Source organism: Zosterops lateralis (assembly GCF_965231275.1).
Source record: "Zosterops lateralis genome assembly, chromosome: 3".
In the NCBI taxonomy this organism is placed as follows: domain Eukaryota; kingdom Metazoa; phylum Chordata; class Aves; order Passeriformes; family Zosteropidae; genus Zosterops; species Zosterops lateralis.
The window spans coordinates 48,427,828-48,445,896 of NC_139764.1; the positions used below are offsets into that span (position 1 = coordinate 48,427,828).

At 36.5% G+C, this 18,069-nt stretch overlaps 1 protein-coding gene across 6 annotated transcripts in view; it reads right to left on the reverse strand.

The window, feature by feature from the left end:
* Positions 1–18,069, reverse strand: part of UTRN (utrophin) — a gene marked incomplete at its 3' end in the record, with an annotated part of 340,309 nt that overhangs the window by 53,453 nt on the left and 268,787 nt on the right. For all 6 annotated transcript variants that reach the window (XM_083856272.1, XM_083856271.1, XM_083856273.1 and 3 more), the window contains 3 exons: positions 14,848–14,908; positions 6,528–6,589; positions 5,459–5,533 (listed from right to left, as the gene is read on the reverse strand). In XM_083856272.1, coding sequence (XP_083712398.1) covers positions 5,459–5,533; positions 6,528–6,589; positions 14,848–14,908 — 198 coding nt within the window. The remainder of the gene's footprint in view (positions 1–5,458; positions 5,534–6,527; positions 6,590–14,847; positions 14,909–18,069) is intronic.

Consider the following 18,069-nt stretch of genomic DNA (forward strand, 5'->3'; position numbering starts at 1 on the left):
CAAGTCAACAGTACTTTGGCACTATTTATCAAAAAAACCTGGAATATAAAAATAATTACACTATGCAGCTCAGAACAGCATTAAAATAGCTGCTTAAGTAGTCTTTGTAATTAGAGGACCCTAACTTTGGATGTGGGCACAGAGAAATCACAAGGCTTACAGGATTCTTTGTATTTACCATAAAGCAGAATCCTAAAAATGACTATCACTTTTGATAAAATGTAAAGCAAAGCAAATCCTTAGGTAAGAATTCTTTCTTAAAGGCAGTAAAAATGTACTGAGGCCTGATTAACTGAACAGCAGTTGCTAAGTTAGGGCTTAAGAGAAAGCAGGGAGAGGAACACAGAAAGGTTATTTACTGTAGTTTTCCAGAACACTAAATGCTATGTTTTCCTGAAAAATATTTTTATCTCCTGTATGACAGAATTCTTTGTATAAGCAGTTGGTGATGCAATTCATATTTTACAGTGGGAAAAGGGTTTTGCTCTCAAAACAATTCAAATACGATTGTGAAAATCTGGGGTTTGCATGGTGAAAATGAAAGGCCATCAATGAGCTCTTCTAACTCCTTTTGCAAAAGGAAGTGGAAAAGACAAAACATAAATGGTAAAATCCTCTGACTTTTTTTTACAGGATCAAGGACTTTAAGTAAAAAAAAAATAGTTGCAATGTATTAGTATGCTTGCTACGATATACATAACATGCAGTTGAAGTATATTAAAAGCTCATTCTGAGCTGTTTGTGAAGAGTCAGTAACACATTTGCACTATAAGTGTCATCTCTCAAATGAAAAAAATCCACATGACAATCTCTGACATGTTGTGAACTGCTCTTCACCTATCACCACAAGGAATCATAGAATCAGAAAACGATTTTTGTTGGAAGGAACCTTAAAGATTTTCTAGTTCCAACCCCTCTGCCATGGGCAGAGACACCTCCCACTAGACCAGGTTGCTCAAAGCCCCATAGTCTGGCTTTGAACACTACCAGAGACGGAGAATCCACAATTTCTCTGGGCAATCTGTGCCAGTGTCTCACCATCCTCACAGTAAATAATTTCTTCCTAATACCTAATCTAAATGTCTCCTCTTTTAGTTTAGAACTGTTTCTCCTTGTCCTATCATGATCTATCCTTTCAAAAGAATTATTCTCCCTATTTTTTATAAGCCTTCCTTAGGTACTGAAAGACTGCTCTAAGGCCTCCCTGGAGCCTTCTCTTCTCCAGGATGAACAACCTCAGCTCTCTCAGCCTTTCCTCATAGGAGAGGTACTCCAACCCTCAATCATTCTCACTGCTCCCCTCTTGACTGCTCCAACAAGTCCACATCTTTCCTGTGCTGAGGACTCCAGATCTGGATGGACTATTCCAGGTGTGGTCTCACAAGAGGAGAGGCGGAGAATAACAATGTTAAATAAGAACCCCGGATTTGCAGCCTGTGCAAATGGGGTAATTCTATCTTGGCTGGAAAAACAAGAACAATAGAAAAAGAAGCAAAAACAAAATAACATTAACCACTGTGAGCAATTTGGTCAAGAACTCAATGATCATCTACCAAAAGAAGGTTACATTCCCAAGCCTGTTTCCCTTATCTACCCTTCCTCACATCTTCATACAGTAAGAAATAGTACCTCACACCTTGCCTTTCCCCTCTTGCACTAAAATCAGTACATTCTGTTCTAACCTCACAGCATCGGATTTGCAGGGGTTTACATTTGTTTGGTTTTCATTTTGCTTTTTGTTTGTTTGGGGATATTTTAAGCCCTTCTCTTGGGCTTGCAAACAAATGCCAGCCATGTATTTATCAAAGAGGCAGACTGGTAATTGCAGCAAAACACCTTGCCACTAGTTTGACCTGAGATAGCCGAAATGTTTGGCAATACACTCACTGCAGCATAATCTTCTACAATAGCTATAAAGGATGTGATACACTGGAAAGGGCTCACAGGCATAGTTAAAAGCAACACGAACCCACAAAAAGTTCACAGGATAACCCTGAATACTTTTTGAGCCATGGAGGGAGTGCAGTGATGCAAAGTGAGGTTAATCTGCTATCTGATGACATACATACTGAACTTAGGAGATGGTCACATTTATGCTTTCCTTTCATGACTTCAAAAACCTTCATGACAAAAAAAAAAATCCCCGTAAAAATTAATGCAACCAGTTTGTTAGTTTTGTTTTGGGGTTAACTTTTATTTTAGGTTTGGGTTGTGGGAGTTTTTGTTGTTTGTGGGGTTTTATGTTTACTGGTTATTTTGCAACGAGTTTCTGTAAGGCATTTTAATGGCTGGCTAAAAGCAGGTAATTAGCTTCATAAAACAGACTGACAGCACATGAAATCTGCCCTTTTTAAAGCTTGTGAAAATTCAGAAAGCTTTGAAATGCCAGGAAGTTGTAGCTTTTGGTTTTGGCTTAACATTACCATACTTGCATTGAAAAGAAGCAATTCAACAGATACTAAGCCTGCTAACTTCACATCTTGATCTGCTGGCATTAAGATCCCTCATTCACATTTCTGCCTACCCATTCCAGAAGGACCTGGGAGAGATACTTCCAATATTTTTGTACTAAGAAATACAACAACTCTGATGCTATACTACTGCAAATAAGCTAAACTTACATTTTTGGCTGGAGAACTACACTATCCATGGAGAACAACCAGAGGAAATTACTTCCATTCCTGCTTACTTCAGCAGTTACCTGGCTGAATAAAATTTGGGACAGGCAGTTATCCTATCATGCCATTTCTGGCAAGATGCCTACACAGGCTGCAATACATTTTTTGCAGTCCCATTTTGCATCTGCTTAAACATGCTGAATGACCAATCCTGCTTTATCCAACCTACAGGCACAAGGCCCATTTCTCCCCTTTCTGCAGGAAGGAGACTTTCCCAAAGAAAAAGAGAAACCATATTATTCAGGACTGTTAAAGCAGGTGTGAGTCACTGACTCAGGAGCAAGTAACTACATGCAGCTGCTAATGGCAAATTTGAGGCTGCTGTAACCCCATGGAAAATAGTCAGGCATTATTGTGGAGTTTTTATTAAAAAGACTTTGCAAAAGATAGCAGTTCCTGCAAAGAGACTGCACTCTTGGCTCAAACAGGGAAGTGCTAACAGCTCTCTTAGTCCCTGATGTCTAAATGTTCTGGTTTTTCCCCTTGTGTGGTTGATATTCCTATTAACATCCTCAAATTTTAAATCACCTAGAGGAACTCAGCAACAGAATTCTGAACATACATGGTGATTTTCTTCCCTTTTTGCCTTTTAGTACTATACCTCAGTATCTGGGGCATTATAAGTTATTGAAAATGAGCTAAAGAACTCTGCACAAGAATAAAATATCATCAGGACCTGGTGTTACACAGTTGCCCAGTACATCTGAAACACAGGATACTCTCTGCCCCCATTCTTCTGCTAAAGTGGGAAAGCACTCTCACTACATCTGCCCCACACAATCCAAGACAGAGAGGCTAAGAATTTGTGATTTCAAACTTGTAACCTTTCTTACATTCCAGCAAAATACATACGTATATATATGAAAATGTATGTCTCAGCAGGAATCTACCTGTCAAAAAACAAAACAAGAAGAAACACAACTCTACTTCCTCTTTTAAAAAGAGAATGCGGAAAATGGGAGTAAGCTCCCTAGATCTGAGGTTTTTTGACATTTACCAAGAAGAGATATGGCATCAGCAAAGTTTTCTAAAGTATTCAAATGAAGTCTCTAAAGTGAAATTGGTCCTGAATCTGCTTGTAAAGCACTTACACTGCAAAGTCAAAATCTATCAGGTGCAAGTAGAGCTGTGTATCCAGCTCCAGCTGTGCTCTTGGGAGTTCCCACCAAAAATGCCTTTACACTATACACACACCATGCCTGTGACAGCAATTTGTCACATTTTACAGTGATCTCCATTTTTGATAATTTGTTTTGACATTTTCTTTGCCTTAGCACATAAGCCTTTCTGAAGCATTCTGCATCCAAACACCTTTAAAATGCATCTGCAATTAAAATTACAGGAAATACAATGGAAGGCTAAAGTAACTCCGAACAAAAAATGAATGCCAGTAGCCCAGAAGATGACTCTTTCCCCACCTAAAAATAAAACCAATTCTTTTTCAAGTACACATATATAACAAAGATAAAGATTTTTTGGCTGCTGTCTCTTCCCATGTAGCACAGAGATGGAGTAAACAAACAGCTTCATAGATAATAAGGTAGATTGGATCTGTAGAGATAAGTTTCACTTTGAGCTCTTTTAAAGTGGAGTATTCTCTTTATTTCTTACTATTTCCTTCTATCCTCTCTTTTAACTCCCTCCCCTGAAACTGGAGATAACAGGAGGGCACTTCTGAAATCTGTGAATGAGGAGAGCTAACTATGGCAGTTATTACAGAAATTGATATATTTTGCAGTAAAAGCAAGAGGACAAAGTATGTCCCTCTTCAAAGCTTAGAAGTAATAAAAGTGAGGCTTGATCTATACGGGTCACTAGAAAAGCTGTATGTCTGTCAGAAATGGGCAGTAATATTAGCATCTGTCACATTCAGTCTGTTTTTTCCCACTCTTCCCTGAGGAGGAGCTCACACAAGGAGAAATTTACTCTGCTTTCTGATCTCTTGCTTTGCTTTTTGCTTTTAGGTACATGTTGATAAATACTTTATACCCTGCACACTGATAAGCAAAAAGCTCATAATGTTCTTTTATCTTGCTGGGAGATGAAGTTGTAGTCCTTGGTGGGACCAAAATTTCTAAGAAGAAAATTTGGTAATATAAATTTTCTACCATCTGTTGCCAATACATTTCAACCTTTACTCTCATTCACATCCCATATCTCCTTCCAAAATTGTCTAGTTTCCTTTTGCTTTTTCTACTTCACCCTGTTTTTTTCTGTTAGATGTGTGTTCATAAGTATTTAGCCTTCAAGAGTTTTTAAAATTCAGTTTGCTTTGCGCAGGAGACTCAACAAGAGCACAGATCCTCCAGTCACACCTGCTGTGTGACTTGGAGAAGTCCCAAGTCCAGAGGCCAGGAGAAGATCTCCTGTCACTATCACTTCTGAGGCTGCTAAACCTTGAATGAATACGGTAATCTCGCAACTTGCTGCTGAATTAAACCATAGTTGTGATACAATAGGAAATGCTTTTTAAATACCTAGCAATATAAATTTAAAAAAATTATAAGTAAATAAATTTACCTATAAAACAGAAAATTTGAGATACAAACAATTCTTAGTGAGTTCACCATTTCAACTTACCTGCTGCACTTCTTTTTTATTAATTTATTTTATTTATTTGCAACAATGACGCCTACTGTTGGCAATTCTTCTTGCCATTTTGTTGGTTTGATAGTGTGTCAAGGATGACTCTGGTCAGCCGTTAGTGTTGTTAGACTGAAGCTGAACCCCCCTTCCCCAAGTACAGCCAAGAAACCATTTCCCTGAAAGGCCCAACTTACAGCACAGTGCTTTCTGCAGCCTGCGGATTTTGATGGCCGTGCGGTAGGCGGAGAATCGCACGTTGTTCAAATCAGCTGAAACAGCAGAACAGAAACATGAGCAGCCCTAAAAGTAAAGCCCATAACTTTCCTTTACATATAAATCTTCATATTTTGGAAGAAGTCTGATATCCCTTCTCTTCTCTGCAATGAATTATTAGGATATAGCAGAACAAATTAAAAAAAACTGGCAAGTTGGGACCTTGGTCCAGTTCACCTTCAGGGAAAGCCTCCTGACTCTTTAAGGTCCAGGACCTTAAAGAGAGAGACCCTCCAGAAATGCTGACACTAACCTGGCACATGTAATAGGTATATATATACAGGAGAATTTTACGTATGTTTAATGCACTGGTACATTTTCTCAAATACTGCAAGTTTCTCAAATAATTTACAATTCATCAGATAACACACAGGAAACAGAGGCCCGCAAATGTCACAGTAACAAAAAATGGCTTAAGCTATAATTTATATGTCATGACTTTGCAAACTGTGCTTTAAAAGGGACAGTCACACAGCTGTAAGCTCTATTTTAGAAACTGATTGGTACAGTAACATTTTTTTCCTCACTTAACAGAAATTTTACCCTTTCCTCTCTTTAGAATGGGAGATTTCACAGTAAATGCTGATGCTATCAGGGCATGTTGAACTAGTTGTACCATAACACAGTGTAGCTTTTACTGAAAAGGTAGCTGCCCTATTTTATTACCATAATTAGTTCCTTGCAGACCAGTGCCCTGGTTTATACATGCAGAGAGCCTGTATCATTGGACAATTCCTTGTGAAGTTAAAAGAAGAAAAATCCCAAGGTACTGCATTAAGGCATACAGTCAGGGTTTATGGTTCAGAATTAATATTGCCAAAAGACAATACACAACGTGACCAAGGCAGTAGGTTTTGGGCAAACTGTGTCTCATCACAAAGCAGGAAATGCTGTTACACTCAGATCATGAGAACTCAAGACATATTCAGTATTCAAACACAGCTTTTACTCATGGAATAAAAATCACAATGCTTTTACGAATGCACTCACCTAAGGACTGGAAGAGATCAGTCATTTTAGGATGATCCCAACAAGTTGTCTGTGTCTCATGACTACAAAGGAACAAAGTAATTAAAGTTTCAGGAAACACACATATGCACTTTCAAAGAATAAAATCTTAAAGATATTTTGATTTTCTGCATTAAGTGGCAAGAAATCCCTCAGCTTTAATTTAAATAATCTTTACCATCCAGCTACTTGATTTTATAATCACAAAGTTAGTCAGACAATAGCCCACCATATTTAACAATATTTACTTTTGATTCTCATTTTGATAGTAAGAGCTGGACTCGGACCCTGCAGCTAAGACACACACTAATAAGGTAAAATACAAAATTTCCTATGCTGTAAAACAATAAATACAGTTGTAAAAATAATTTAAAAATTAAAATCTTGAGATTTTATTTCAATCTTCTTTGTATATCTGAGCACATGTATCAGAATACAGACAATGATAAGCTTCACCTGTAACATTTATTTAATATATAACATGATCATTTAGGTTGGAAAGGACCTTTAAGATCCTGGAGTCCAATGGGAAGCCGGATCACCATTCACACAACCAGTCAATAAATTTCTTGATTTAGGGGACATGCTCTACACTACAGTTCACAGAACAGAGATTCAATAGGCAGCATCCCTTAACCTACTGTTTAGTGTTGCTGTTTCAATTTATCAGGGTTTCAAGTAGGCAGCCATAGGGGTCAAAACATGTATTGTGTCAGGTCCACTGAAATCTCCAATTCTCTTCTACAAGCCACACTTTACTTGTATTTATCAATATTAAATATATTAAATACATTTGAATTAGATTTGTAAGGTAATTAATCAGAGAAGTCATGTTAAAAGGATCATAGGATTCCCTTTAAAAGTTAATGAAAAACGAAATTATGCTATGTTAGCAAATTTAACAGTAATGCTCAGAGAACACTAATTTCACATTTGTTTCTATTTAAAAATTCTTAATATACCCTTTTTTTTCTGCATAGAGGGATACTTGGTTGTAAATAATGACTTTTTAAAGGCCACTTTGGCATTAAACATAGCGAACTGTAGCATAATTTACTATATATAAATGGCTGTACCTCAGTGAGTGCTCAGTAATTTATCATCAATGTTTATTTTTTTACCAAGAAACCAATCAAGAATGAACCCTTTTATGCTATATGGTACAAAAAAAATGTATAGAAAGTCATTGCTCCAAAGAACTGCAGAGACAGGACATGTACCATAAGTGAAGGTAAGCTTCTAAGAAAGTGCTGAGGACCTTTCTGTCCTCAGACAGAAGTATGCATTAGCTTCAAACATACACCAGTGGGAAGAGCACGAAATGGGTCTCTGTAATGGGACATTATCCTCATTTTGCAGTCCATCCATCAGGATAACCCTTCCAGCTTTGAGTCTAGTCTATGTATTCAGTGGCAGCCTCTCCCCATCATCATGCTCTGCACTCTGCCATGGATCTCATTTGTCTATCTGGCAATATCACAGCTTTGTGAGGTGTTTTTCATGGAAGTTCATAGGCAAAATATGTATCTCCTATTAATACAGTAGGTACAAATCTTTTCTCTCTTTGTGATTATTTCCTTGTTGCTGAATGAACATGACTACATTTAAAGAAGAGAGATTTATACAATAATCAAAAAAACTTCTATCAGACCTTGATTGACTCTCCTCAATTCAGAAGAAAACACTTCAATACATCTTTACATCTGAACACATCTTTCTGAATAGAAGCTTTTATTTGATTTTATTTTGATATCATTATCACATGAACTGCATTCATGTTTCAAATTTCCACTAAGGCAGTTGAGGCTCTGATAATGCTAAACTCCAAAGCTAATGCACACCAGTAAATCAGTGGGTTTGCACTTTTTAGAAAGACACTTCTAAAACAGCACTATGCTTATCTTTTTCCAGAAGAGTAATTTCAAAAACAAGAAGATTGACAATCATTTTCCTGTAAAAGGTATACCAATAAATCATCATGAAGCCAGCAACAAGAAAGAATATATTTAGATTTTATGCTTTGCCATGGTAAAGGCTCATCACTGTCCAGAATCCTCACCCTGGTGTCAAAAGACTACAGTATATCAGAAAAAAAGAACACATACAGCTTCAGCAAATACTGAAGTAAATAGGAACAGGAAATAAAATATAATAGCTCATACTGCTCAACTTACTTAATTATCTCAAAACTACTCTGGAAGCTGCCAAATGTCTGCACTACCATGTTAACAGGATTTCATAAATATCATGTTGCCCATTTAGAATTGTTGACTAAACCCACTGCAACTGCCCATAGAAATGAATACAATATGTGACCAGTTTAATAAAACTTGTTTTAAGGATATGGCTTTAACTCAAATTCCCTAAGAAGGCACTCCCAAAAGTCAAGTTCCAAAAGAAAACAAAAAAAACCCAAAACAACTGGTGATTTTCACGTCAACAAGTGAAAAAGACTTCTTAGGATATTCTGAGGAAAAAAGCACCTTAATATGTTAAAAGTAAAGGTATGTGGAAGTACTGTGACAGAAGCTATAAATAGATGTATATAAAGAAATACATTTCCCTTTTTTTAAAGTGGTGAAATATCAATGCAAACACTGCATGTAAACTACATGCAATTTAGCTGAGTCAAATCTTGTTTACTGCCTCAGAAAATATGATGTCAAAACTAGCCGTGATCATGGGGACTTTGAATTGCAGCCATTATTTCTCAGTTCCCTGTTTTCTGGCATTAAACATATGGTTCCACGAACAAATATATTTCTGACTAGTGGGGTGCTGTGAGGATATTCCTGAGAGCTGCAGCAGAAGGGCAAAGTTTATTTAGCTAAGTCCAGAGACCTTTTCTCTCTTTTATTTTTTTTTTTTCAATTGTTAAAAATATAGAAGAAAAAGTACTTAAATACTTAAATAAATCCTTGTCCTTTTTTTTATTCCCCCTCTGGAAATATAGTCCATTACACGTTTGCAATACTTGATTAGGATGTGGGTATAGTTAATTGCAATTTAGATTCCAGCTTGTAAGTAATTTATAAATCCATATGCAATGAATAAGAGCTGATTTTACTAATCAAACATTATCCCTTAAATCAAGTTTCCAATAATTAAGAGCAAATGACAGTTTCATTATTGAAACTGTATCCTTTAAATACAGAGTTTCAGTAGTTTTCTCTGAAAGACGAAAATCACTTTAATAGTGACAACATGCCATACAAAAAAATTTTTTTTCCTATTTTGTGTTTACTTAACATGAAGCAGAAAAGGTGAATGAGAAATCAAAAATTTCTGTGTCCTGAACTGTAATATTGTTTTCTCCATTTGATGCAGTAAATATCTGAACAGCTAAATTTTATCTTTACAGAAAAACAGATAACATGAAATTTATACCTAATAAAATAATGACCATAAAATATTTCCTATTTCTATTTTATTTGCAAAAGAAATACATTAGTGCCAGACCACAAAGACCAACAGGCTTTTAAATCTTATCACTCAGTTTCTTTTTGTGCTACAGAGAATTTGTGAGAAAGGAGGCCAAGTGAACATCATTTGCGCAACTGAAAAAAGGAAAGAGAGAATCCCTTCCAATACCCTGAAGTCAGTACTACCTGACAGCTCTAAGTGACTACAGAGGGAGAACATGACTGTGCCAGCCTAATCCCAAAACACCCAGCAAGAAAACACTGGCAACAGGCAAGCAACTCCATACAAAGATCCTGCAGAGAAGAGCAATGAGCTCAGAGTGAATGAATCACCAGCCCAACAGTCTGTTCACGTCAAGGGGAGGCACCAGCTTCATCGTCACGGGCAGTGCTGCTACCATCACCAAATATATTCCAGAGGCAGATTTCATTTAGGTACCAAAACCAGACTTTGCTGGACAAAGCCATGGGAAAACCACATGACTGTAAATTTAATAAAAGCTATTAAAAAATCATCTCACTGAACTTCCGAGAAGATTCAAACTAAGCACTTTACCAAGAGCAGAGAAACCTGCAGAGTCTTCTCTGTCTGTTACAACTACCATGGCACTTCTGTCCCAGGTCAAGTGATGACTATGCAAAAAGCACCTTCTCTTGCAAGTACCCTGCTAATGTCAAGAACTACTCGTAGAGTGAGGTGATAGCAACTTTGTTTGAAGGTGAATAACAACTCGGCCCATTATTCATCTTGCTTGTAGATGGCACCAAAAAAAGTAATTTTTCAAGGTGTACAAGACCCCAGGGTACAAGATTTCATTCTGTTCAGTGGGCAGCATAAAGAGGGATTTCTCCTATTACAGAAGTGAGCTGCTCTACAGGGCAGTAGCATAAGTTGTATGAACATATTACATCTTTTCTCATGGTTTAGTCAGGAAAGAATTAAAAGCATTTCACAGAGAAATCATTTTTGTTGTTGTTGCTGTTCCTATCAAAAGAACAAGATATTCAGAGCAAGAGTCTTCTAAATCTCTTCTGCCAAACTTATGGACCCAATATGAGCCACACAGCAAAACATGCATCCATGAATATATGACCTGACAAAGAAGTGTAATTTAAAAAGTCTAAACGCATTTGTATAAATTTCACTAACAAAAAACCACGATAACCATGAAATACTCCAAACTACAAATCCCCCACATATTAATGAAGTGCTCTAAATCTTACATGACAAACATTTGCCCTTACAATCTGTTTCTTATTCGTTATGTTTGCTCGCAGCTTTCTAGTTATAATTGGCAAAGATAATCCATTTTAAAAACACTTCCTGACTGTAAATAAAAAGCTGTGAAACAGTTAGCATGTCATTTAATTTATACTCTAGAAATAAAAGAACAGTCCTATTGAAATGAATGGATTAAGTTCAACATCTCCAGGTGTTTCAGGATGCTCATGGAGTTGTGAAAAGATTCCATTTGTTCCTTTTCAACTTTTTTGTACAAGAGAGAAAACTAGAAACAGGTTATGGGTATTTTTTCTCATTTCTTATCATGGACAAGGCCTCTGTTGATAACCACTGGTGAACATTACAAGAAACAGCACTCTGGCATGATGTTAAGTATGTTTCTGTTCCTGCATTCATTTGCACAAAACATTATCCAAAATCGGAATCTTTACTGAACACCAATGAATTGACAGCACTCAGAACTCTGATTTTGCTACCCGTGCCAAATTTCAAATGGCATAACATCTCCACTTAATGTCATGGTGGTTTTTTCTAGATACTGCATATTTTCTTTTTTTAAGTCCATTAGAAAATACGTTTTTGTGGTGAAAAGAGTTGGCATAATGCATCACAAGAGTATTGTACCTCAGAGGTTGGTAGAACAATTTATATGCAGATATTTTGCAATCACTCCAGAGAAATGTGCTGCTGCATTTCTTTAATTGAAAACGAAGACAAACACAGAAACTGGTAATTGAAGAAATGCTCAAACCTTCAAACCTGTATTACCTTCTTCTGTAAATTAGATTTTGTTTTCCCTTCTAAGGGAAACACCTAATACTTGTAAGAATGAGATTACGGATATAATTATAATAAGAAAAAAGATTTTTTTTCTCTCTCTTCCATTACTTCTCCCCCTCTTCCCCATACAGGCATAAACCAAGCATCAGCAAAGACTTTCTGAAGAGTCCTAAAAAATGGAGAAGCAGAAAGCATTTTATTCCTGTCCCCATAAAGCTGAACAGAATATAGGAGTTGATAAAATGGGATTTCTAAGACGCTGGTGATGCCAGCCACTTTGCAGGATTACAGAAAAGACAAGGCAACCATGGACTTTGGTATCGATCAATTTAATGGTTGCAACAAGAATTTGCTCTCCCTATGCAATGCCATGCATGAGATTAAACTTACTGCAACCTCTTCTGTATAATCCTTTTGTTTCTTCTGCACAGCACAAATTTCTAATAATTTATGGCATTGAAAGGTACATGACTGAAGAACACTTAAATCATACTTAAAAGAAAAGCAATGAGAAATGCTAGGGTAATTACGCTTTCTGCATATTCATCATGTTTCCCTCATGGATGTTTAATGATCGTAGTATTTCATTTATTATTTTGTTTCTCTTTAGAATATTTTTATTGAAAGCCTATGTAATATAGGCTTTATTTTTTTTTTCATTTACTGTGATGGAGGCCAAGGATATCTTATTTGTATGATCCAAATTGATGTAAATGAACAACAACAGAAATTTTCCCTATTGTTTGGGGTTAGGTTTGTTCCTTTTTTACTTTAAAGAATTTTTTTCCCATAAGTTACCAAGGAGACTAAGTGGTGGATACTTAAGAGTACTTGACCAAAACAAAGAGGTGGCCAAATCTCGGCTGGGGAGATTTTTCTTTATCTGTTGTAACTCCAAAAGGGAGGGAGTAACTGCCTTCTCTGATAACAAGCCAGCTGTTAAAAACTGGGTGGGGCATCGTTTCTTATCTCTGCTCAGTCTTCCACTGCCTCCCAAGCCAGCTGTTAAAACCAGATGGAGTAGTGTTTCTTATCTCTGTTCACTCTTCCACTACCCCCATGGGTATACCTTCTTTTAATGCCACCAACTGGTGTGCTTGAAGGATTGCACCTAGTGCACATGCTGGAACGATTTTCTTCTGAACCACCAATGAAAAAAAAAAAAAAATCTCAAAAACTGAACTTCTGCTGAGGAAATATCCAAGTTTAAAATCTTTGCTTTGCCCAGCACAGATCAGAAAGTATATCTTAGTTTGTTCGATCTGTTCCTATCTCTGTTCCCCAGCTCTGAATGAAACTGGTGAGCTCCACAGAACCCTCTGAGGCCAACTCATGCCCTCAACTCCAGATATTGACTCTGATAAGGTAGAACAGGAACATGAATCTTCCAACAGCCACTAAGGACATACCCGCAAGAAAAAATGTCAAGTTTAGAGTAGTTTTCTTCTTGCTTTCTGTAGTTTGCCACTTCAGCATTTTCCTTGAATTACTGCTGCAGGTGTGATCATTTTAACGCCACTTCTGCCTGAGCCTGAGCAGTGAGTGTGCCTCCACATCCAACTTCTGCCCTCTCTTCCTCCACTGGGAGGGAGGCAGCAACCTCTTCTCCGTTGTGTCACAGATTTTGCTGCCTCTTGCAAAACTTTTGAGCAGAAGCACAAATGCTTTTAGAGAGAATTCAAGGATGTTGATAGCAGGTTTTTGCTTTCTCTAGTTACCTACTCAGAGCCTTTAAAGAAATTAATCTTGGTATGACAGCTTAAAAACAACTGCTACATCTCAAGAATGCTAACAGGTTCGATCGACAGATTTATTGCTACCTGCTTTTCAAAGCTCTCAAGTACTTATAAATCATTTGAAGCACAAAATGTGGCTCTCAAAGTTATGAGCAATATGCAATAGTAAAAAATCCTCACTTAAATTCTTTTTAAATGAACTATCCTCAGGTCCAATTCACAGTCATCCTACAGACTTTAAAACCCTACTGTTTTCCCAAACCCAAACTGATAACATTTTAAACAGATTTCCTTCAGCCTAAAATGAACTACTCTGGGTCTTGTTTATACATTGTACCTTCTTAAAATTTCATTTATCTTTGTAGTAAAGACATAGTCTCCTCTCAAAGCTGCAATATTTGACCTTAAAAGTACAGGAAAACAAAATAAACACTGGTAGAGTAAGAAAAGTCAAGTTAGAGATTGCTCTTTGTAGAACACATCAAGATCTCCAGACCTCTGTACCTTAGGTATTCCTTATTATTTTCAAAATAAGTTTCTCAACCATTCCTCTTGGTAATCAAGGTATTTAAAAAAATTATAAATATTCACATCACAGTAAAATTTATCTTAATATCAATTACTATAAAAATGCCCATAAAGTAAAGAAGATGACAAAAGGACAGTCCAGCCATGCCTATTTTCAAAGGAATTTTGCACAAAATTATGAACGGGCTGAATAGATATTAGTTGCCACTGTTTTCCTCTAGGTTATGAACTTTGTAATTTTTAATACATTATTTATTCAGTTGTTTTTCCCTCTACAGTTTATACTCTGAATGAGCCACACACACAAGTCCAGTTTGAATGCTGGCAGTGTATTATACTGGAGTGCCTCTGCTGTTTCTTATGTGAGTGAGGTTTTTAATTAGGGTTTGTCAGTGACTGGTTTTTACATATTTCTAAATTACACAGCACACAAAACAATAAACACGACTTTATAGTATAGTCAGCATCACACTACATAGAGAAACTCCCAATAGCATTTCTGGCAACTACTTAGTACCTATGTTTTTCTGCTAGGTTATGGTGATAGGACCCTCTGTTATACTTAAGAAAAAAAGGAATGAAGGCAAACTTACTTGATATAATAGGGCACTTTGTTATGTGAAACAGATCTCTGCCATGGAAACTGCACTGAGGCTGAGGAAATAAAAAGAAGGTTGTTATTAGAAAGTACCTGTCATATTAAAAAACATCTAACTATCTTTTATTTATTTTACAATTAACATGGTTATAATAAATTAAATAGAAACAATTAATATTTCCCAGACTACTTTCAGCAACTAGAAAAGCAGCAGAAGAAAATTATGGCAATCTATCAGGATGATTACACGCATCTATTTGATGCCATGCTGGAAATAAAACAAATGTGATGATTCTATTTCAAAGAAGGATGATAAATTCTGAGCAAGCAAGCTACCCATTTAGGAAAACTGCAGACACTTGTTTTCCTACCTCTATAGGATTATTATCAGTTTATGCTTTTAAAATAAATTATTCCACTAGTATAAATAATGTTCTGCAACAGAACAATAAGAAGAAATATCAACCTTGTTTTTATTAGTTACAACCCTTAGTTCCTATTTGCAACTCAAATTAATATTGATTAACACTGTATGGCCAGAAAAAAAATAAAAACAAAACAAAACAAACCAAACAATTAAAACCTCTCTAAGCACTCCATGCTAAAGAACTGTAATCTTAGAAGAATTTATCAGATATCATCTACAATATCAGGAAGGCTTCAGTACTGAGTTGAAAAAGGCAAAAAGACATGACTCTGCAACTCTGCTGATCTAAAGATCCCAAGAGGTAAAACTTAAAAAGTGTTTGAGACAACAGGACTGTTGGTGCTCAACTTAAAAATAGCTATTTACTGAAAAACCATAGGGTCACACATCAGAAATTACCAGACTAGTGTCCGGGTAATTAGGATTTTAGCATGGAAAAACCTCCTTGCACTAGATTCCCTGTGGAAGCAGAGATTGAAAGAACAGGCAGGAATAAGTGATCACCACAACGGGATGAATTTACATTGCACACATAGGTCAGTGCTTCTGACACAGAGCGCCTGCTCTCGGGTCCTAACAGCCTCATTTAGAACCCTGGTAAAATGAGACGGCTTTGATCTACACTGGATCTCAAGTAATTAAACTCTCAATTAATGTAATTTTCTGCAAGCTTGGCCCACTTTAGGATTCATCCTCTCTTGGGAAAAAAAAAATCCACTTGAAAGTAACTCTCTCTTCTTCCCCAAAGACCTCTCAAAACTCCAGTCGAGCCTTTCAAGCTGCATAAGCCCCACAGGCTGTGGCAGCTACAGACAGAGGTAGGTCTTGCCCTGTGACCAGCTGGCTGACGCCCAGAGGTTTCATTTTCATGGCTGTGACTTCTGCCTAAACCACACAAATATCATGGCTTATAATTTAAGAAATATTCATATCCTGAAAAACAGATTAACTGGGAAGAATATTAGGGAAATTACAGGAATAAAGTAAACCACTTTCTTTACTGGAAAGAAAAAAAAAAAAAAGAGAAAATTCCATCTTTATTTGAAGAAGATAACATTTGCAAAAAAGATGTAGGTAAAGAAAAAACATAGCAAAGGCTAAATGCTCAAACAGACATAGCCTGCTATAAAGCAATCCTTAGGCCTTTATGAATCTGAAAAAAAAAAAAAGTGAAATCAACCTGATAGGGGAAGGTGACAGCTTTAGAGTTTCATTCTCTAGTGTTGCAATTTGGCACCTATGGTGGCTCCTGTGACATCCTGTTCACATGAATTATGGCAGCTAAGTAAGAATTTGCTTAACTACAATTTATTTGCTATGACATATATAGATATTCTGCAGTGACATAAATATGAACTAAACATTGTAATTAAATTCCCAATTATTATGGAACAAGTAATATTCTATTTATTTGGGAACAACCTTTGTAAAACTCTCTGCTGTATAAAAGTCTGGAAAATGAGATTACCATTTTCTTTTAAAAATCACTGAAGAAAATGGAACATAGTAGTTATCAACTTGGTATTCACTAGCAGGCCTGCAGATATTAGTATGGCTGAGAGATGCTTTGAGCAGGCCACTGGAGACATAAGCTTTGTTAGGGAACATGTGGAATCAGTGCTCTGTGGATGTTCATGTGTTCATCTTAGAAAGCATACAAGAAACATAGCAGAGAATAGTGGATCAGTCAGCCTTGGAAAATAAATTAATTACAGAAAAATCAAGTTACTATTTCTGAAGTTAGGAGGCACCAAAAAGAATTTTTTTTTGCAAAGAATAATGGATTATAAGGATTCTTCACTTTTATCTGTGTTAGAGATGCACAAAATTTACCGATCAGTAACTAACTTGGAAAGTGCTTACCTTCCATCTCAGAAGCACTGAAAAACAAATCAACCAAATTCTGCCTCCCAATGAAGGGAGGGGACAAATAGCTCAGCAAAAAGAGGGATTGCAGATTGCAGTGGCCTACTAATACAGCTTTACCTCAGACTCCTAACACAGAACATTTTACAAAGGGCTAATATATTGTTTGGTAGTCTTCAAAAATATTTCGAAGACCTTTCATAGTGATGGTCTGCATGAATCCATGCAATTGTTGTTCCAAGAAGTCAAACAGTAGTATCAACTGCTGCACTGTGTCTTTTTAATAAAGAAACATTTCTAGCCACCGCAGAGATGAAATCACTGGACTAACAGGGCTGGAACCAGGGTGCTGGATATTCTCATCTGGGCTCCCTTTCCTATAAAAGGTTGGACTAAGTGATCTTTTGAGGTCGGTCCTTTTCAAACAGGGCTATTCTATCATTCTATGAATCTGATGAACAGGCAGAAATAGGTGTCTTGCTAGCAAAAAATCCTGATTAAATGATAACTAGGATCTAGTCAGTTGAAGATGGTGTGATGGCAAATTATGGTTCCTTCTTAGTATTTGGAGGAAAAGTAACACATAGGTGAGGTAAACTGAAAATAGTTACTGTCACATAAGCACAGATAAAAACCTGGCCTTTAATTCAGAAATGCAACTTTGGAAATGAAGATTTGCAGAAGACATACATACATGATCAATCTCAGTCTTAGGAGTTTGAGATTGTTTTATTCAGACTACTACTCTACTTGTTCCTCACAGCTAGAAGTCACTTATTGCTGCTAAAAAGGTTTGAAAATTTTGATTTAGAATACACAGTCTCTCAACCTGTCAGGATAAAGTCTTCAACTTTCCAGATGTAATAGTATTTTCTATTATTACTTTACTTCTGAAGTTACTGTCTCTGATTTACATTTACCAGA